Genomic DNA, 22,500 nt, shown 5'->3' with positions numbered 1-22,500 from the left:
TTAACCCCTTCTTTGCCAGTGTCATTAGTACAAGAATCGTGATCTATCTCCCAAGCAAAAAAAAATTGTGATTCTCATTTTAGCCTCAGAATCGTGCAGCTCTAATTATTTTATATATATACACTTATATATTATGTATATGAGCTGCAGGATTCTGAGGCTAAAATGAGAATCGCGATTCTCGCGGCGTAATGTCGCCTTTCACATTAAAACCCCCAAAAAATTGGGCTAACTTTACTGTCTTTCAAATTGCATTTGAAAGACTGCTGGGCAAATACTGTGTGACATAAAACATTGCAATGACCACCATTTTATTCTCTAGGGTCTCTGCTAAATATATATAATGTTTGGAGGTTCCAAGCAATTTTCTAGTAAAAAATATATTGATTTTTAACTTAAAGGGGTTGTAAAGGTAAAAAAAATAATTCCCCTGAATAGCTTCCTTTACCTCAGTGCAGTCCTCCTTCACTTACCTCATCCTTCCATTTTGCTTTTAAATGTCCTCATTTCTTCTGAGAAATCCTCACTTCCTGTTCTTCTGTCTGTAACTCCACACAGTAATGCGAGGCTTTCTCCCTGGTGTGGAGAAAGCCTCTTGAGGGGGAGGGGGTGAGCAGGAGTGTCAGGACACTCTCTACTTTGCAGAGAAAGGAGCTGTGTGTTAGTGAGCGTCCTGACACTCCTGCTCGCCCCCTCAAGAGGCTTTCTCCACACCAGGGAGAAAGCCTCGCATTACTGTGTGGAGTTACAGACAGAAGAACAGGAAGTGAGGATTTCTCAGAAGAAATAAGGACATTTAAAAGCAAAATGGAAGGATGAGGTAAGTGAAGGAGGACTGCACTAAGGTAAAGGAAGCTATTTAGGGGAATTTTTTTTTATTTTATTTTTTTACCTTTACAACCCCTTTAAGAAACAAGTGTCAGAAAAAGATTTGGCCTTTAAGTGGTTAAACTTCCTGCATTTACACACAGATTTGCTCTAAGAAGGAAGTTAGTTACAATGTTTCATGTTACAAACTTGGCAGACTGCCCAGATTTTTTTTTTATTTACACACAGAAGTTTATCCCTTTGCTCTAAGAAGGAAGCTTTAGGGCTCTTTTTCACATGGGCGGCCCGTTCAGGTCCGCCTGCCAGCTTTTTTAGGCGGACCTGAACGGGCGCTCCGTGCTCCTCTTTGGAGCCGCGGATGTCAGCGGTGACATGCCCGCTGACATCCAACACGCTCCAATCCGCCAAAGTGTGACGGAGGAAAAACCTACTTTTCCATCCGTCTGGTGGATCGGATCGGGTGAACACGGACTAGACGGTCTGTGTTCATCTGATCCCCCCCCATAGGGGAGAGCAGAGAAAAGACAGGGCGGTCCCTGCACAGTGTGCGGGGACTGCCCTGTCATCCGCCGGCTCAGTGGGGATCAACGGAGCGATCCCCGCTGAGAAAGCGGAGGTGCACGGGGCGGATCATTACTGATCCGCCCCGTGTGAAAGGGGCCTTTGTTACAATGTTTCCTGTTAAAAACTTGGCAGACTGCTATTTTCTTTTGACAGCGGGGGAGAGTGTGAGCATAAAGTCTCTCCACTCGTTATATGAAAGAATCGGCAAACTCTTCATTGGAGATCGTCGGGGGGGGGGGGGGATTTAATCGAGATCACACACCCTCTGTTCTCAGCTTGCATAAGGAGCTCATAGAGCTGGGGGAGGAGAACACCAGGACACTGATCTTCCTAGTGAATGGCTGTGCAGAAGGGGCAGGTCAGGACAAGTGTGATCATTGGCAGAGAGCAGGCTGAGTTCCCATCACAACTGACAATGCTGTACTCTCATGCCTAGAGTGGTTAGTTTTTTAAAGGGAATGCAGAAGGACTGTCAGGAACAGCAGGGATTTCATACAAAGGGAACAGGAGACTTTCTCATACAAGGGCATGGTACATATCAGGAATATCAAGTGTTGGGTTTACATTCCCCTAAATGGCAGACTTCTGTTTGTTCACCTTTTTTGTAAAGAAAATTTACACTTAAAGCATTGCAAATACACGAAACGGATTCTATCTATGAAGAATGATGGACAGGGCGGCTGTAGAGTTCCCAGACTAAGGCCACCCCCCCCATCTCACTTATTCCAGACTGGTATCAGGATCTGGTGTTTTCTGGTTCCATTCCAGATTGAACCAGTAGAGTCGGCCACGCGCGTCTCTTATAGTGTTCCCAGCTTTGTAGTTGGGTATGAATGGAAGAAATGAGCGTCATGTATGGGATGGATTCTGTACAATGTAAAAAATAAAATAAAAATACTAATAAATGTATTTTGATTGTTTTGCGTAAAATTTATAGTGTTTACAAACTAGGGATCGACCAATTTGACTTTTTTTTTTTTTTGGTGCTGATAGGTGGCTGAAGTATCGGTATCCTATCAGGCCGATAGCCGATATTCTGTACATTTAAAATGTTTATTTTTACACTTCTTCTCTTTTTTTTTTTTTTATAGCACTGTTATTGCTGTCACGAGGAATGTAAACATCCCTTGTGACAGTAATAGTTGGTAACAAGTCCTCTTTATGGAGGGTTTGGGGGTCTAGAAGACCTCCAAATCCCTCCTCTGCACTTAAAAGTATTCAAAACGTTAAGATCAACGTTTTTTTTAATACTTTCTATTTTTTTTTTTTTTTTTTTTCTTTTATTTAAACTGCCGCATTTTAGGATGCCAGTAATCTCGGAAGGGATGTCATGTCATTGCTAACGGGTACAAGATCTGAAACCCGATGGAAGCATTGACTTTGTTTGGGTCTTTGGCCAGCCGGCGGACGCGTGCCGGTTGGTTGCTTGGGCCTCCTGGTGGGACAGGAAAGCTTGGGCGAACGGGGGGTGGATGTACCTTGTGCTTGTATGAACAGCTGAGCGGCTTCTGAGCCACATCAGTTGTTGTTACAATAAAGCTCACCGTCCGCTCTAAAGAGAGGTACCGGGGTGATGTCTGCAGCTGCAGGCATCAGCCCGGTAAAACCCCTTTGAAGCAATATCGGTGTGTGTGTGTGTGTGTGTGTGTGTGTATATGTGTGTATATCTATCTATCTATCTATCTATCTATCTCCATTTGTGAGAAATCGGCATTGCCCGATTTTATTATTCAAATTAGGCCGATATTTACCACTGACCGCACCGTGCCCATGTTCCTCCTCCCTTCTCCACACTCTGTTGGCAGAGAAACTGACATGTAACCGAATGCAGAGAGAGAAGCTGTCAAAATTGAACCTTGATGTCAGGGGTGGGCGGGACCCTGCGGCCATCAAACACTGGGATGGGATCTGGGTGGGCCGCTACATGTGTGTGGCCCTGCCCTCTTTCTTAAACGGCCCAATCATTGGCTGGTTTTTGATAGCTGCTGGGTCCCGCCCACCCCTGACATCACCACTGAATTTGACAGCTCCTCTCTCTCTCTGCATTCAGTTACATGTCAGTGTAACTGTATGTGAAACTGACATGTAACCATCGGCTTGGTGTGAAACCTTCCAGTGCAATCTGTACTGAAGAGTGTGTGGTAGAGTGACAGGAGCAAGCAGGGGAGAGTAGGTGAGTTTTGAGATGAAGGGGGAAAAAAATGAATTAAAAAAAATCTGCTAAAAATATTGGCTGCAAAAATTTGGCATCATAATTCGGTCATCAGCCGCCCTGATTTCTAAATATCGTCATCGGCCAGAGAAAAACCCATATTGGTTGAAGAAAAAAAAAAATGTGTGTGTGTGTGTGTGTGTATGTATGTGTATGTATTTTTGTGTTCAATTAATCGACTAATTCCGATTAATTAAAACGCACATACAGATCAAACTACTTTTAGCTGATCTCCTTGCAGGCTGATTCCCAGTGCAGCTACCAACCACTGGAAAAATGGATAGCAGGATACAAAAAACACACAAAGGCAGCGCTTGATGGAAATGGCATTAAAACTTTTATAGTCTTCAAGTAGGTAACAAAATAAATATTGCACTGGAGATAAAATCGATGTAGCTACATAAACTGTAAAAATGGTGCGAGTAATACCAAACGGTAACAAAAGCAGTCATAAAAACATGTAGCTAAGTATGATACTGGTATAAAAATGTGTACACCGATACCACTGCTGAATCCAAATGAGGAGGGGGTTAACATCAGCATTTAGATGTCCCGTGAAGGGAACTATCACAACTCCCAGTGGATGGCTGTAGAATCCCAGGTTGATAGAGGGAAGTGATAGAGGGAAGTGTAACAGCCCTTGCGTTTGGCAGATAGTAAGGTCCCACCGGCATGCAGATATGAAGGCACAGCAAAGGAGCCCCTCAGATGGACACGGCAAGCCCCGCCGGTGTTCGTGACGTTACTGGATCTCCGAAGGAACTCCCTGAAGCCGGCGGAGAGGCGAGTACAAATCAAAATAATTTTGATCGATCAAAAAAATTAAAGATTAATCGATGAATTAATAGTTAACTTCCACAGCCCTAAAATATGTGTGTGTGTGTGTGTGTGTGTGTAATGATTGTAATCAGAAACTTATGGAGGGACGGTGGGCAATCTGCCACTGACCTCGCCAGTGACACTAAATACCAACACTGTACTATTGGCACTGGCTGAGAAGGGGTTAACATCTGGGGCAATCAAAGGGTTAAATGTGTGCCTAACTATGTTTACTATATAGAATGTGTGCTGGTTTTCATTCCCTGCTTTGCATGGAAATAAAAAGCGGCACATGGCAGCTGTCAGAATAGAGCTTTGCGTTTACATACACAAGTCTCTCCTGTCACTTGCTCCGACGATTGGCGGGTCCCGGCTATAAATCATTGGCTGGGAGCCCGTGGTAAGCTTGTCCTGGAGCCAGTGACCGCAGAGCCAAGCTGGCACACGCACGCCCCCTACCCGGAAATGTAGAATCGCGTATATGTGACTCTGGCCCGCAGTGTAGCAGTAAAATTCCGGTGTGTGGTCGGCAATGGACTCTTGAATGGCGGCAGAGCCATACACTGCTTGGGTTTTGTCTGAGCCAGGAGGTGCCAGCCGAAATCTGAGCAATGTATGGCCAGCTTTACTCTATATAAAGACACGACAGCTGTGAGGGCGAGACGTGAAGCCTCCACCCCCCTACACTGCACCAGTGATTCCTTCAATGCTTCTTGGATATACATTTAGGGGTAGATTCACGTACCTTTACGGCGGCGTAGCTTATAGGAGATACGCTACGCCCGCCTAACTTTGAGAGGCGAGTTTGGTATTTTCAAAGATTTTGCCGCCGAATTTACAGCGGCGTAGCGTATTGGGGCCGGCGTAAGCCCGCCTAATACAAATGTTGAAGCTGTGTGTTTTATGTATATTAACTGTGACCCCGCGTAAATGACGTTTCGATCGAATGGCGCATACGCCGTCCGTGGACGTATCCCAGTGCGCATGCTCCAAATGACGTCGGCAAATCGTCATGCTTTTGACGTGAACGTAAATTACGGCCAGCCCCATTCACGGACGAGTTACGCAAACAACGTAAAATTTGAACAATTTGATGCGGTTCCGACGTCCATACTTAACATTGGCTGCGCCATGTTTTTGGTGGTTTATCTTTACGCCTGAAAACCCCTTACGTAAACGGCGTATCTTTACTGCGATGGCCGGGCGTACGTTCGTGAATAGGCGTATCTAGCTGATTTACATATTCTAGGCGTAAATCAGCGTACACGCCCCTAGCGGCCAGCGTAAATATGCAGTTAAGATACGACGGCGTAGGAGACTTATGCCGATCGTATCTTGGCAATATTTAAGCGTATCTCAGTTCGAGAATACGCTTAAATATACGACGGCGGGGATTCGGACTTACGACGGCGTATCTACTGATACGCCCGTCGTAAGTCTTTATGAATCTACCCCTTAAAAGACAACTTTATTTTATCATGATGTTATCAAGTTTTTACTTCATATTTATTTATTTTTTTACTTGTGTTAAAAAAATGCACTTGATCTAATTGTGTGTGTGTGTGTGTGTGTGTATTCGGGGTGCAACGGATTGTCATTGATCCGAACGGGTCAACGTCCGCGGATCGGCACACCACGCGATCTGCGGATTGAGCCCATAGGAAAGGCTGTGACTTCAGCCAAGCTCCGGAGCGATGGCGGCCTAGGTAAGCTCCCCAGAGCGGCGCGCTGACGGGGAGATGTGGTGGAAATTACAGCGGGGGTGATGTGGATACTACAGTGGGGACTATATATGGTGGTGATCCGAAAAATGATGCGTTTCGAGGAACGATCCGAACCGTGAGGTTTTTCTTTGTAATCCATTGCACCCCTAATAAATAAAAATAAAACAAAATATACCGTATTTTCCGGCGTATAAGACGACTTTCTAACCCCTTAAAATCTTCTTAAAAGTCAGGTTACCGGCGTATAAGACGACCCCCGACTTCTTACCTTACCAGAATCGCGGCCGTACGATTTTTCAAAAGCCGTGCCTCCGACGTCTTCTGTTCCGTGATAGGCGGAACATTCAGCTTCCCAGGAGGCACTGTGTTCAGTGTCTGCCTATCACGGAGGCCCTCTCATCCTGTGTTCAGTGTCTGCCTATCACGGAGGCCCTCTCATCCTGTGTTCAGTGTCTGCCTATCACGGAGGCCCTCTCATCCTGTGTTCAGTGTCTGCCTATCACGGAGGCCCTCTCGTCCTGTGTTCAGTGTCTGCCTATCACGGAGGCCCTCTCATCCTGTGTTCAGTGTCTGCCTATCACGGAGGCCCTCTCGTCCTGTGTTCAGTGTCTGCCTATCACGGAGGCCCTCTCGTCCTCGATTCACGGCCGCGATTCACATGGGATAAGGTAAGGGCACGGTCTGGTCATGTAATGGGGCACGGTCTGGTCATGTAATGGGGCACGGTCTGGTCATGTAATGGGGCACAGTCTGGTCATGTAATGGGGCACAGTTTGGCATTTAATGGGGCACAGTCTGGCATTTAATGGGGCACAGTCTGGCATGTAATGGTGGCACCGTGAGGCGAGGCATGACTAGTAGGAAAGGGGGTAGTCTTATACGGTGAGTATATCCCAAAACCAACATTTTGGCTGGAAAATTAGGGGGTCGTCTTATACGCCGGAAAATACAGTATATTCTATTGTGTCACAGCACCTCTTTGGGGTGGGGGGGGGGGGGGGGGAGACATGTGCCAACACTACCTTTCGCTCACCAGCGGCACCTCAACAGTTGTGTATATGCATGGCCAAGCAGGCGAGGCTCCACTATCAGTAATCAGATAGGCCGACATTCACTACTAGACTAGTGGTGCTCAACCTAACCAGTCATGGGCCACATAACCTATGGGGTTTTACCCCCACCCCCCCAACAAAAGCAAATGTGAATGACCCCCTTGCTGTCCTGAGCCTCCTATAAGGCTGCTTTCACACTGATGCACAGCAGTTTACCCGAACCGCAGGTGCAGCGCACTTGAGGGTTAGCTGCGCTTTACCTTCTATTATACCTTGTGGGTGTTGTACACCTTCTGGAAACGCACCGTAACTCTTGCCTTCTGCCGTTTTGGTGCGATTTCAGAAATGGCACCAAACCCACAAGATATAATAGAAACCTATGGCATGCAGATCAGAGTGAAAGCCGCTTAATCTTTTTTTTTTTTTTCTAGGTGCTAATGCGCTCCCAACTTCTGCTAGTAGCGCTCTCCAGGCAGCTAGAAAGGTCCCAGGTGAAGTGCAGTTGGTATCACTCTGCCTGTGACAGGAGCTTACGCGGTGCCTACTTCCTCCGCCGATTCCATGCACTCCGATGCTTTGGGATGGCAGTGGCAACCTGTTGATCGCAATCTGGGCTTGCCAACCCACCATCCCAGAGCATGGGCATGCTCTCCTCTGGTTTGAGGTTGAAGGCCGCATCAGAGAGCTTCGAGGGCCACAGGTTGAGCACCCTCGCACTAGAGTGTCTACCGCCTGTCTTTTTTTTTTTTTTTTGCTGTACATATTTAAAGAATTATCTCTAATGGTCTGATTTTTTTATTTTTTTTTGCCAGAGAGAAGTAGAGATATTGATGTTCCTCAGCGCCATTGTTATGATGAAGAACAGACGAAGCAGTAAGTGTCTCATATTCCTCATTGACCATACCTGCAAATTTCAGATACTCGCCCATCCAGTAGATCCAGCTTTGTGCCTCCTGAGATCCTCTCGTGTACGGCCACAGCTCCGTCCCGCGCCGCCATGTTCTCTCTGACATCGAGAGGCCCGCCGGCTCTTCCGGGTTCAATGGTTGATGATGATGATGCGCCAATAGTCCCACCCCCTCCTCCTTTCCCTAAATGAAAGGTTATGCTTCCTGGAATATGTGATGTACATGTCCTGGGGGCACAGCGGGCAGTGCTGGTGTCATTCGCATAAGGCCATGGGGAGGACTTTAAGTACTACTAAAGCTTCCCGTTTAAAAAAAATAAAAATAAAAAACAGCAAACATGTCATACTTGCCTCCACTGTGCAGTTCGTTTTGCATAGAGTGGCCTCGATCCTCCTTTTCTGGGGTCCCACAGCAGCTCTCACGGCTCCTCTCTGCATTAGATAACCCCCTTTAGGGAACTCTCCTGACGGGGTTACCTTGCGGGCGCGCTCTCATGTCATACACTCGGTGTCCATAGATGCCGAGTGCATGACTCGGCCCCAGCGCCCGCGTCATTGGATTCGATTAACAGCAGCAGGAGCCAATGGCTGCGCTGCTATAAATATATCCAATGAAGAGCCGAGAACCCGTGGAGAGAGTGACGCGGGATCGCGTCCACGGAAATTCGGGGATCAGGTAGGTAAAACGGGGGGGGGGGGGCTGGACACTGCAATGTGTTTTTTTTTTTTCACCTTAATGCATAGCATACATTTAAAGCGGAGTTCCACCCAAAAATTGAACTTCCGCTTTTCAGAACCCTCCTCCCCCTCCGGTGTCACATTTGGCACCTTTCAGGGGGAGGGGGGGGTACAGATGTGTGTCTAAGACAGGTATTTGCAACCACTTCCGGGCATTGACTCCTGTGGGAGTCACGCCACTTCCCGTACACAGCGCGGGGACCAGTTACGATGCGCCATATGAATCACAGTAGGGAACCGGCCAGTGAAGCCGCAACACTTAATTTCCTGATTCCCTCACCGTGGGATTGCTTGGCCTCAGCTACCGACATTGCAGGCGCGCTGGAGAGGTAAGTGTCCATTTTTTAAAAGTTAGCAGCTGCACTATTAGTAGCTGCTAGCTTTTAAAAAAAAATAATAATTCGGTTGCACCTCCGCTTCAAGGTGAAAAAACACAGGTTTACAACCCCCTTTACATATATATTTTTTTAAAAGTCCTAATCCTGCAGAGGAAGGGAGGAGGGTTGGCAAGGCGGTATGGTCCTCAGGTGGGTGAAGGTCCACTTTAAGGTATACCTAAAGCCAAATCTGCTGTCTGTTTTTTGTTGCCATCTATGCCCTATTATGCCTCGTACACATGGTACAGACTTTTTCCTCGTAAAGTCCGGCCGTGTAGCCTCCATCTGACTTTTTTTGCCGCAAGTCCGACGGACCTTCGAGGCAATATCCCCTCCTGACTGCCTTTGGGCCGCACCTCTCTCTGAAAAGCGCCCGAAGAGCAGTGCAGGTGTAAACTAAGCCCAAGTGTGTTACTGGCAGAGTTTTCAAGTTATAATAGAGAAAAAATGTCTAAGAACGAACAAAGCCACCACATCTAAAGACTGGTAAGCTGCAGTTTTGGTCTCGGGGCTAGGTAGACTTTAGGTTCTGCAGCCTCTTGTTACTTGCAGCTATTGCTCTACTGACTTTTTTTATTTCTTTGGCGTTCTGATTTTCAGTTACGATTGAACAGCACGTTGGGAACATCTTCATGTTCAGTAAGGTTGCCAATACGATTTTGTTCTTCCGCTTGGACCTGCGTATGGGCTTGCTGTATGTCACACTGTGCCTAGGTGAGTACTTTATGGAAGCTTTCTATCCATCTTGCTGTGGTGTCTCGCTTTGTATATTGGAACATGAAATAAGTGCAGAATTTCGCAGGGTGGGTAAGATGTCTCATTCATGCTATAATAGATCAGTGGAGCTGGGACCTCCGACATTGAGGTTTCTGTATTGTCCTCCGTATGGCTGGCTAGTAAACTTGCACTTTTTTTATTTCTGTCTTGTGATAAAGGGTTAATGTGACTTTGGCTATTGCACTTTGTATGGATGGGTGAATAAATATTTGTGTCCAGCTTGGGTACTGGGAACTCCATTTAGTCACTGAACTGGTACTACTGTTATTGTTAAAGTGTTACAAAACCCAGGGCCCTGCAATCACTATATTTCTCTCATCACCTTCCAGGACGGCACCTGAGAGATGATGGCTCCTCCCCACAGGAAACACAATCACTTAACAATTTAAAAGTCCCCACCCTTCCCCTTGATCCTCAGTATTGATTTTCTCCCGAACACATCGTCACGTTTGTTTTGTTTGAAAACCTAGAGACTGGGGATGGTCGAAGGTACCCCTGTTGAGACAGGTTTTAGGGAGGCCGGGGAGGGCTGAACTAACCTGTAGGCCTTCGGGTCCCACTCACAGGTCGCCCCAAGGCGTGCACCAGCGCTCTGAGCTGCGGGGAGGCTAGCCATCGCTATGGTGCAGAGGAAACGCCGCCATTTGAATCGCTCTCTCTTCCCGGGCTTCCTATTTTGGAACACTGCGCTCCAAGCCTCGCACAGCGCAACCCGGAGGGAATGCCTGGAGAGCAGCATGGGCGGCGAAAGGGTCGGCTCGCGGATAACCCTTACAAGAGGCACCGACAGCCATGGACCCAGCCAAACCTCCTCATGGAACAGGAGGAGATGAAGGCGTATGTGACTGCAGGCAGATCCAGGTCGGGGCGCAGTGAGTAAAAACCCCCCTTGGAAAGGGAGGAGGAAGGGAGTGAGAGTACTGGTCTTCAGGGTCTGAGATTCTGGAGCCAGCCAGCACAGGACTGGTTGCCTACTTCTCACCCCTTTCACCTCCCCAGTACAAACCTGCAGTCCTGGGGGAGGACAAAGTAATATTATGCATATATGTATATCTCTTGTCTTGCAAAAATCCCCCAGCGGATCCCAGGAGACCCCAAATAAACAGTCTCCTGCCGCTACAGGGCATAGCTCCTCTGAAAATAAATATGTGGGTAGTTAAACTCCCACTCAAAGCCCTGTTTGCTAAGAATGCGAAGGTCTGACATAGAGGAGCTATCCCTAGAGAAAACATATCCTCTCGAGAAGGCCTCATCCAAATGGAATCTAGTGCCCTTCCCCCGCATTCACAGTCATTACCTCTAGCCAGGTAGAGGAAGCTGAGGGGGACAGGGAGGATATGGAAAGCCAAGCGGAACAGGACGCCCCTTCACCCTAGAGGGTTGGGTGGGTCTCCTGCAGGCAATACAGGCCTCTGAGGAGATTATATAATCCCTAGAATGTTCTCATAGAGGGGGCTGAGCAAGGCTCAATCCAGGGTGTTGGTTTTTCACTTCATTAGTCCCTAAAGGATTAGGACCAGCCTGCCATGAATCTGACAGGCAGATCACAGTGGTGCTGTTGGAGGTAAGTTCTTTGGGGCTAAAAACCTCTTAAACTCTTAGGATAGGCCCAACAAGGGGGCATCTTAGTGTGTATATTACCCTTGTGGGGGTTGCTTATTGGTTGCAACATCTTCCCAGGTCCCAACCGATCACTCCCTCCTTACACTGTTGCTATCTGTCAGTGTGTAAGAGTTAATCTAAATCTCTTGTGGCTCAGGCAACAAACCATTTAGGGTGGGGTGAGGAGCATAAAATGCTAGACTGCAACCCTTAATTGGGAGTTTCTCTGGTGCAAACCTCTGTGCAAAAGCTATGGAAATCAGCCATACAGGTGTCTGATTGCCTCCAGCCTAATGGCCCGTACACACGATCCGAATATCGTACGACGGATTGTATGACTTTTTTCGCTTAATAGTCGCAAGTAAAGTGAAATAGGTTAATAAAGTCACAAAAATTCTCGTACGACCGAAAAAAATAATCGGAAGTGATGTCATGTGTTGTAATGTATTTGTATTGTATTGTCGGACGACAACTTGTCGTACGATCTTACATCGTACGAGGAAAATTTTCGTGTGTACGGGTCATAAGACTGTGGTCACCTCTTCAGGAGAGACCTAATTGATTTCCAGGTCTGTGCTCATTAAGGCCTTAAAGGCTTGGACTCGCTCCACCTGTGTGTGTGTGGACCAGCTACACCTACTCAGACCTATGCAATAGTAGAATAGCAACTACCACGGTATAATCGCACACCTCGGATTTCCATTATTTGGAACTACCATGTTCCTTCACGGGGATGAAGGATCAATATCTGAAACTCAGGTTATGCCTAGGATAGACTGTTGGTCTGTCCGCACGTCAGAAATGCACAACATGTTTTTATCTTGGGTCATTTCTGATATATGTGTGTGTGTGTGTGTGTGTGTGTGTGTGTGTGTGTGTGTGTGTGTGTGTGTATGTGTATATATATATATATATATATATATATATATATATATATATATATATATATATATATATATATATATATATATATATATATTTTATTTATATATATATATATATATATATATATATATATATATATATATATATGTATATATATATATATATATATATATGTATGTATGTATGTATGTATGTATATATGTATGTATGTATGTATGTATGTATGTATGTATGTATGTATGTATGTATGTATGTATGTATGTATGTATGTATGTATGTATGTATGTGTGTGTATATGTATGTGATATCCTATGACTCACCAGAAGTGCATAGGTTTGATTAGGTAACGATACTCTGTTCCTTATCAAATGCATAACACTGAATGGTGGTGACGCCTCTATTGTATATCCGCACGCTATTGTTATTCAGAAACACACCACATTGAGTTACTGTCGGTGTAATTTCTGTCGGATACAGGAATGTATATTATTGCTCATCAGAGGAGCATGACATAGATCTGTCGGTGACACCTCTATTATATAACCGCACACTATTGTTACTCAGAAACATACCACACTGAGTTACTGTTGGTAACATTTTCTGGAGGTTACATGTCTGTACAATATTGCTTATCAGAAACGCATGGCGCCTAGTTACTGATAGCGACTTTTTTGCTGGTTATATGACTGTACAATTTTGCTGATCAGAAACGCATAACATTGTATTGTTGGTAATGATATTTATGCAGGGCTTTTTTTCAGGGGGAACTTGGGGGAACTCAGTTCCACCACCTTTGGCTCAGACCCTTTGGTGCCTGCTCACCACAATCAGTTGTAAACACAGAAGTCTGGTTTTTGTGTTTACAAGTGACAGCTTTGTAACCCCCTGAACTCTAAACTCTGTATGTAATGCCATTCTGGTATTTAATGCCCCTTTAAGACCCTTCTACTGTTTGTAAAATCTGAATGGGTCGTGGTTGAGTTCCTGCACCTATTTTCTGAGGAGAAAAAAGCTCTGTTTATGAATTCAGATATGCACTGCTTAAAGGGTCCTTTTTTGCTAGTGACATTTCTGTTGATTAGATGACCCGACAAGGTTGCATTAAGTAACGCATTAGATTGTCGGGAACATTCTGTTGGTCATATAAACTCTCCAAGTTTTTTTCTAATCAAAATAATGCACAACGGGTATTGTGGGTTCATGACGGTATACTTTTACTATCCAGAAACGCACAGCATTGAGTTTTCTTGCTAAGCGGCGTTTCTATCAGGTATATGACTGTGGGTGTTGGTAATCAGGAATATACAATGTTACTGTCTGTAACATTTTGGTCCCTTGTCCTATACCCTATTGTTTATCTGAAGTATACTAATACCACTCTCTGCTAGTTATGACTGCAGGGAGTATAACACCAGCAATACACGGTTGAGGCCGCATATGTCCTTTTTTGTCAACTGGCTATGCGACTGCATTTTTAGGATCATCAGAGATATACTATAGGGCTAGTATTATTTTCTGCTGATTAGAAGACCGTACTGCGGTCAGAGTCAGGAATAGACAAAAATATAGTGGTTCTTGTCCTCCTGTCTTGAATCTGCTACCTTGGGTCGCTACACATAAGTAAAGCGCAGCAGTAGAAGGTGTCTGTGTCCTCTGCGTTTAATTACTCAGAAAAACACCATATTGGCTAATGGCCTTTCTGCTAAATGTAGGACCTATAACCTATTAAGCATCAGAAGCTCACATTTGGAGCTTCTGTCCTTTCTCTGGGCTTAGGTTATATGGTATCCTACTACATATGAGAAATACACACCTAAGGTTGGTTGTGTCTTCTCTATCCTACAGGTGTCTGTATATCAGAAAACACAGCAGTGGAAGCTGGGGGTGTCTCCCTGTTTGTATGTTCCATATAAAGTCTGAGTTTACTGTCCTTGGGAGATACAAGATCTGGGACATTTTGGTCACTTTATTTCAGACCTTATTTTCCATTTGCATGGAAGGAACAGGATTTCTGATTGCGGGACTTTACTTCTAGGCATGCCAGAGACATTCCCTAGACCTGAACCCAGTAGGGTTATAGGACACTGGAAGGAGGTCATAAAATCACCTAGTAGGTTCTTTTTAGTAGGAAAGGGGTTATGCTGTTAGAGGCTGTTTTCCCTAAAAAATTCAGCATCAGAACTTATCTGACTGGTTGTCCCGATCCGATAGGTTTATAGCTCGGTATATGTCCTTCATGTCACCCCCTTGGACGAACTGGATGTGAATAACCAATATTCGTCTTTTACTCCTACTATAGCATTGGTCCCTTGTGGTAGGGATCTGCTCGACTTAACACTCCTTGTTGCTTGGAGTGGATAATGACCTCAAACACTGGATATATACAGAATACGGTATTCTGTTGGTGCGTGGCACTCATATGTTTACCCTGAGTATATAGGGTAAAAATGTGTCTGCGTGTTATACGCGGGATGGCGGTGAAAAGTTTGTTTCTTTCCCCCGACACCTTTGTTCTTTTCTGTTATATACCAATGAATGCAGTAGTTACTCGCAATTTCGTAACAAGCTCCTTTTCTGCGTAGTTTAATGTATCAACTCACAGGGTTATAAGGAGCCTGGGGTATGTAGAACAATTTCACATCTGACATGTCGGCATTCAGATGGGAAGAAACCCAGATATGGGGAATGATCAGGATGGGACCGGCTTGCAGAGCAGCTGTTTTGATCGGTCTAGCAATATGCGTTGGAGACAGGTTTTTGTCCACGCGTATTGGCGGACGCATGAATGAGCCACGCCAAGGCATCCTGTGGTCCTGACACTGACCAATAAGTGGCCTCGCTATAGAGTCGCATGCATTCCAATGAATGGAGGTGGACAGGTGGACTGAAGGGAGTGCAGGAGCACACCAAACGCTTTGCTTGGTCGCACACCTGTCCAGTCATTTGAGTCAAGGGAATAGACTTCCCTTAATCTAGTATCCTTGAGTGGGTTTATTGCCCTGTTTCACCAAGACTATGGCAAACAAAAAGGGGACCCACAAGGATTGTCCGTCAGGAGACCTTGTTTCTTTCTAAACCATTCTCCTGTACAGACTAGTGGCTTAAAACCACATGTTTTCTCTTGGTTGATCAAAGTAGGTCTTTGTTTCACAGAACAAATCTCTGACTAAACTTTGGATGGTCTTATGCAGCTTTGCAGACACTATCAACCACGATGGCTAGAATATTGGCGCAGCCAACCTTTCTATCCTAAAGAATACTCAAGCTCTCAGAATTTTTTTCCTTAAGAGCACGTGCCACCTAGTCTATGCATCCAAAGAGGAGACAGGAGCATAGGTGGAGCAGACCTGCAGGTCAATTTCATGATCCAGCTAGGATACCTTCATCACACACTAGGGAGTGGAGGTGATGAAATAAAGTCAGATTCTGACATCTAGCAGAAAGACCTTGCAGGCAAGGAGTCCCACCCTAAAGTAGGCCTACTGGTTCCTTGATTATCCTCTCAGGTGCCGTCCTGGAAGGTGATGAGAGAAAACGGACGTTACTTACCGGTAACGGTATTTCTACGAACCTTCCAGGACGGCAGGCCTACTTCCCGCCCTATGTGGAAGGAAAAGATAAGCTAAACGCTAGGTGGTAAGTACCTATAAGGAACAATGTCCCTTGTGAACCAGTTCAGAATTACTATAATTCATACCGAGGATCAAGGGGAAGGGTGGGGACTTTTAAATTGTTAAGTGATTGTGTTTCCTGTGGGGAGGAGCCATCATCTCTCAGGTGCCGTCCTGGAAGGTTCGTAGAAATACTGTTACCGGTAAGTAACGTCGGTTTTGGTCTCCCAGAGTGCACAGAACATGGAAATGCAATTTTAGTAAATCTAAACGGCTAAATATCTTTTCTCATCAGCAGTATATAGCAGCCTTGTGACTTGTATCGGTGTCCAGTTGAGCATTGGGTAAAGCTTTTAGATTTCATTCTTCTGACTGTCCTATGAGGCTGTATGACCCATGACCCTCTGTCTGGACAGTGCTGATTGGCCCTGTGCTGATCACATGCACTCTCCCCCAAAAAAAACTCTAGCAATACACACTAAACTGAGCGTGTGCAGAGTGCCTCCAAGGCTCTGTACTATTGGTAGATGGAGTGTGGACAGTAAAAAGGATCAAACAGCCTTTTTACTAGGGTTGTCTCGATACCACTTTTTTAGGACCGAGTACAAGTAACGATACTTTAAATGCAGCCATGTCTCCCCCAAAATGCAGCTGTCTGTGTCTCTTCAGCTGTCTGTGTCTCTTCAGCTGTCTGTGTAGGTCTCATCCCCCCCGCCGTCTAGTTGTTCGGCGCTCAGGGAACATAACAGCTTTCATTTGAATAGCTGTGTGTTCCCCGCCGTGCGTCGTCATAGCCCCTCCCTCTCATCCAGGCACTTTGATAGACAGATTACCCGTCCAATCCTGGGACGGATGATCTGCCTATCAAAGTGCCCGGACAAGGGGGAGGGGCTATGACGACGCGCGGCGGGGAACACACAGCTATTCAAATGAAAGCTGTTATGTTCCCTGAGCGCCGAACAACTAGACGGCGGCGGCAGCAGCTCTCCTCCAGTGGTATGTTATACATACCCGAGGACTGCTGTGCTCTCCGCCTTCCGATCCCGCCTTCTCGGTCTCCTCTCCGACTGCTTCCCGCCCCCTCTCAAGAGAAAAAAAATCAAAGTATCGGGGAAAGCATCGGGAGCATTTGCGCGAGTACAAGTACTCGCGCAAATGCTCAGTATTGATACCGATACTAGTATCAGTATCGGGACAAACCTTCTTTTTACACAATGCAGAGGATTAGCCCCTTAGGTTCCACAGTGAGTATAACCAGCCTGCTTTACTGCATATACACACTGATTTTACTGTTGTGGGTTTAGTAACACTTTAACTTCTACAATTCATATTTTATACGCTTTCATATATGTGTGTTCCTAATTGGCTTTTTTTTTTTCTCGCGCTTCTTTATAGTTTTTCTCATGACCTGTAAGCCTCCGCTGTATATGGGTCCTGAACATATCAAGTATTTCAACGACAAAACAATGGAGGTAAATTAGATTTATATTGTTATATTTAAAGTAGATTTTCTTCCAATTGGGATGCAAAAGTGAAAATATTCCTTTAAAGACATTGGAGATACGTACAAAAGAGTCTTTACATTACTTCACTTCTTTACTGCCTTTTATATCCTCAGGAGGAGATGCAGTCCGATCGTCGGGTCACATGGCTGGTGGAGTTCTTTGCCAACTGGTCGTCCGAGTGCCAGTCCTTTGCACCCATCTATGCTGAGCTGTCTTTAAAGTATGTATTTTTATATTTTTATATATATATATATATATATATATATATATATATATATATATATATAATGTGTATGTTAAATCTAAGATCTAACAGTAGCAGTGCTTAAAGGGGTTGTAAAGGTACAATTCCCCCCCCCCCCCCCCCAAATAGCTTCCTTTACCTTAGTGCAGTCCTCCTTCACTTACCTCATCCTTCCATTTTGCTTTTAAATGTCCTTATTTCTTCTGAGAAATCCTCACTTCCTGTTCTTCTCTCTGTAACTCCACACAGTAATGCAAGGCTTTCTCCCTGGTGTGGAGTGTCGTGCTCGCCCCCTCCCTTGGACTACAGGAGAGTCAGGACGCCCACTAACACGCAGCTCCTTTCTCCATTTGCAACGTAGAGAGCGTCCTGACTCTCCTGTAGTCCAAGGGAAGGGGCGAGCACGACACTCCACACCTTTTCTGAAAATGCGGCCCTCGCAGAAACCGCAAGAGCAGTGCGGTTCCCAGTGTGGGGAAACCACGCTGTTGATTTTTAAGTGCGTAAGGGTGCCCTTAGTATTAACGGCACCCTCACTTTTATCTTTTGCCTGCGGGTGCAGGAACATGTGCGGTCCCACAACAGCAACCACTCGCGCAAGTGTGACGTTGACCTTCGTGCTCCTCTCGGGAGCTCTGCCTTTATGCAAACAGTGGGCAGACTCTTGGGAGGAGTTGTATAAACTTATATTGACGGGTAGATGTACATCTTGTGGAGTGGCTGTTTCTAAGTAGACTATATTTGCATGCAGAACCCCTTTAGGTAACGCCTACATGTGTTATTAACCCTCTATGATTTAACCAGTTAACAACCACGCCATAGCCGAATGACCGCTACAGCGCGGCTCGATAACTGAGGGCATACTATGACGTTCTCTTAGAATTGCGCTCCCACGCACCCCCTGGGGCACACACACAGGGCTGATCGCGGTAAAGGGCCAATGACAGTGGCCCTTTGCCACGTGGTCATCCAGTGATGGAGCGATCAACGTAAACAAACCAGCGTCATGCCTGGTTCTGATCGTGTGAGCAGAGGAGGGAGAAGCTGCAGTGTGAGGCTGCTTGTGGTCCTTTTTCGTATAGTGCCTTATCAGTGGCCCAATCCGTGATATATTGGTGCCACATCTGTGCCCCTTCTGTGGTCTACAGTGCCACGTCGTGTAAATTGCGTCTCTAGAAGACCAGACGATGCTCTATGCATGTTGGGCCTCTCTATGTGGCCAGGCTGTGAAAGTCTCACACATGCAGTATCGCCATACTTGGGAGGAGTAGAATGTCTTTTGGGGTACGGTATTTGTGGTATGGTATGCATATGCCATGTGAGAGAAATAACCCGTTTTTAATATGACAATTTTGTGGAAAAAATTGCAAAGAATTGTGGGGAAAAAATGACAACATGAAAAAACTCAACATGCCTCCTACTAAATACCTTGGAATGTCCACTTTCCAAAAAGGGGTAATTTTGAGGGGTATTCTGTACTTTCCTAATATTTCAAGGCCTCAAGAAATTAGATGGGCCGTCAGTACATCAGGTGTCCATAGCACCATAGCTTGTGGACTCTATAACCTTCACAAAGACCAAATAATATACACTTATTTGGGTAATTTTTTCCCCAAAGATATGTAGCAGTAAAAATGTTGCCCAAAATGTATGAATAAAAATTACAAACTAAGAAAAATATATATTTATTTACAAAATGTTATTCTTTTTTTTTTTATATATATATATATCCATCGTAAAAAAATGTGGTGATTAAATACCACCAAAAGAAAGCTTTATTTGTGTTAAAAAGACAAAAATTTCATATGGGTACAGTGTTGCAGGATTGAGTAATTGTCATTCAAAATGTGAGGGCACCGAAAGTTGAAAATTGGCCCGGTTAAGAAAGGGGGTTTTGGTGTCCAGTTGGCAAGTGGTTATAGAACTGAAATCCATGAATGAAAGGGGCAAGCCAGGGACAGTCGGGCTGGGGGTAGGAAAGGGCTAGATGAAGCTGGCTGTCCTCCCAGGCAGGAAATGAGGCAGGCTCTATCTGACTTGCCACAGTGTTCAGTGAAATTGGCGTGAGAATTTTCGGTACAAGATGGGAACCTGTACAACTGTGCAAGACTGTAGATCAGATTTAATGTAGCTTGTAACAGGAACCCATCCCCAGAATCTAGCTTGGGGGTCTCACACTGGCACCCCCCCCCCCCAGCTGTTTTTGCGAAACTACAAGTCCCATGAGGCATTGCAAGGCTGATGGCTACAAGCATGACTCCCACAGGCAGAGGCATGATGGGACTTGTAGTTTCGCAACAGCTGAAGGGAGCACCAGTTTGAGACCCCCTGATTGCCCCAACGCTAACCCCCATTCTCTGCATACAGTACATGTTGCCGAGAATGTGTTTCTAGCACCGATTCTCGGCGACATGGCGCCGACATCTCGCACTCGCTGGAATAGACGAAGCACATTCCAGCGAGCGCGTCATAGAAGCGACGGGGATCCGACTTGGATTCCCGCCAATTCTAGCTGCGGCATTTGGTATGCATTCCTGAGAGGGAGAACTCCACGGCAATTTTTAAATAAAAAAACGACATGGGTTCCCCCCCAGGAGCATACCAGGTCCTTAGGTCTGGTATGGGTTGTAAGGAGACCCCCCCCCCCCCCCCCCTACGCCGAAAAACCGACGTAGGGGGTCCCCCTACAATCCATACCAGACCCGTATCCAAAGCACGCTACCCGGCCGGCCAGGAAAGGAGTGGGGACGAGCGAGCGCCCCCCCCCCCCTCCTGAGCCGTACCAGGCCGCATGCCCTCAACATGGGGGGTTGGGTGCTCTTGGGCAGGGGGGGTGCACTGCGGGGCCCCCCCACCCCAGAGCACCCTGTCCCCATGTTTGATAAGGACAGGGCCTCTTCCCGACAACCCTGGTACAGCTCAGGAGGGGATGGGGGGCGCTCGCTCGTCCCCACTCCTTTCCTGGCCGGCCGGGTAGCGTGCTTTGGATACGGGTCTGGTATGGATTGTAGGGGGACCCCCTACGTCGGTTTTTCGGCGTGGGAGGGGGGTCTCCTTACAACCCAACCCATACCAGACCTAAGGGCTCCCTCTCAGGAATGCATACCAAATGCCGCAGCTAGAATTGGCGGGAATCCAAGTCGGATCTCCAGTCTCTTCTATGACGGCTTTGTCTCCATCGCGGCAAGCCAGCTCGGCGCTGGCTCCCGCGATGGGGCTCGTAGGTGGTCAATCTCGCTGAGAAAGGGAGCGAGATTGACACAATATCGCGGTCACCTACTGTACATGGCTTGTCCAGGAGTCTGTGCTGATGACAAGCATTATAGCAGGTAGGTCATCGCACTGCATAGGGGTCAGTATAGGTTATTGCTATGACAGATCACTGTCTGGGGAGGGGATGTATGGTTGCCTTTCATTTAATAATCTTCGTATCCTTCTGCATTTTATAGGTACAACTGTGCTGGTCTGAAGTTTGGGAAGGTTGACATAGGCCGGTATCCTGATGTCAGCACCAAGTAAGAATCATTCCACACCGTTTCTTGCAGTGTACATGTTTTGGTGGAGATGTATGTAATGTGCATTGAGCGATAAACTCTTCTTAACCACTTCTGGACCAGCGCACGCCGATATACGTCGGCTGTTTGAAGAGGGAGATCTCTGTTATGGCAGCAGCTAGCTGCCATAACCCAGGTAGCCTCCTCTTCACTTTTCATTAATGGTCTCTGCGGCGGATTCACCGCAAGATCACCTTTATCGGTGGTGGGAGAGGGCCTCCCCTTCCGCCGCTCTCCCATGCCTTCCGCCGCCTACCGGAGCTGTCGGTAGCGGGTGGAGGCGGTCCGGTCCTCTCTCGTGCTTGTTATGGATACGAGAGGGGAAGATGACCCCCACCCAGGGCGGAAGCAACATCAAAACGTCTCTTCGGACATTTTATTTATTTTTAAATTTGTAAATATGAGATCTGAGGTCTTTTTGACCCAATATCTCATATTTAAAGTGGTTGTAAACCCACTATTTGGACTTTTACCTACAGGTAAGCCTATAATAAGGCTTACCTGTAGGTAAGGAGAATATCTCCTAAACCTGCACGGTTTAGGAGATATTCCCCTCGCAATGCGGGCGGCGCATGCGCAGGGGGAAATCCACGGCGAAAGGACCGGCATCCGCCGGACCCTGCCGATTTTAAATCTCCCGCGCGCACACGCAGGAGTGACGTCATCGCTGCTCCAGCCAATCACAGAGCTGGAGCGGCGATACCCGGAAGACAGGCCGGAGCAAGATGACATCCTGCTCGGCGTGGACCAGGTAAGTGGTGGTCACCTCGTTCCGAGGTAAGTATTTCATAATCGGCTAGTATGCGGTGCATACTAGCTGATTATGCCTTTTGCATTGCAGGTGTTAAAAAAAAAAAAAAAAAAGTTTATGCGGTTTACAACCGCTTTAAGAGGAACTGTCATTCTTTTTAGGAATAAGTCACTCTGTTCTCTTAAAAAAAAAAAAAAAAAAAAAAGTGTAAAAGATAAAATAAAAATGTAAACGTGCCCCATCCTGCTTATCTCGCGTATAGAAGTGACCGCTTGCGTGAGCAGCGCCCGCATATGAAAACTGTGTTCAAACCACACATGTGAGGTATCGCCACGGAGTTAGAGCGAGTG

General features: G+C 46.2%; 1 protein-coding gene across 1 annotated transcript in view; it reads left to right on the top strand.

The window, feature by feature from the left end:
* TMX2 (thioredoxin related transmembrane protein 2) overlaps window positions 1-21,360 on the top strand; it is a gene marked incomplete at its 3' end in the record, with an annotated part of 26,013 nt that extends 4,653 nt beyond the window's left edge. Inside the window, 5 exon segments of the mRNA XM_040321023.1 lie at window positions 8,012-8,072; window positions 9,822-9,935; window positions 17,492-17,568; window positions 17,715-17,821; window positions 21,295-21,360. Coding sequence (XP_040176957.1) covers window positions 8,012-8,072; window positions 9,822-9,935; window positions 17,492-17,568; window positions 17,715-17,821; window positions 21,295-21,360 — 425 coding nt within the window.
* Between the last annotated feature and the right edge of the window lie 1,140 nt (window positions 21,361-22,500).

The sequence above is a fragment of the Rana temporaria genome, chromosome 8 (genome assembly GCF_905171775.1).
Source record: "Rana temporaria chromosome 8, aRanTem1.1, whole genome shotgun sequence".
NCBI classification, from domain to species: domain Eukaryota; kingdom Metazoa; phylum Chordata; class Amphibia; order Anura; family Ranidae; genus Rana; species Rana temporaria.
The sequence above is the reverse complement of the archived record's forward strand: the minus strand, read 5'-3'. Positions and strand labels throughout refer to the sequence as shown.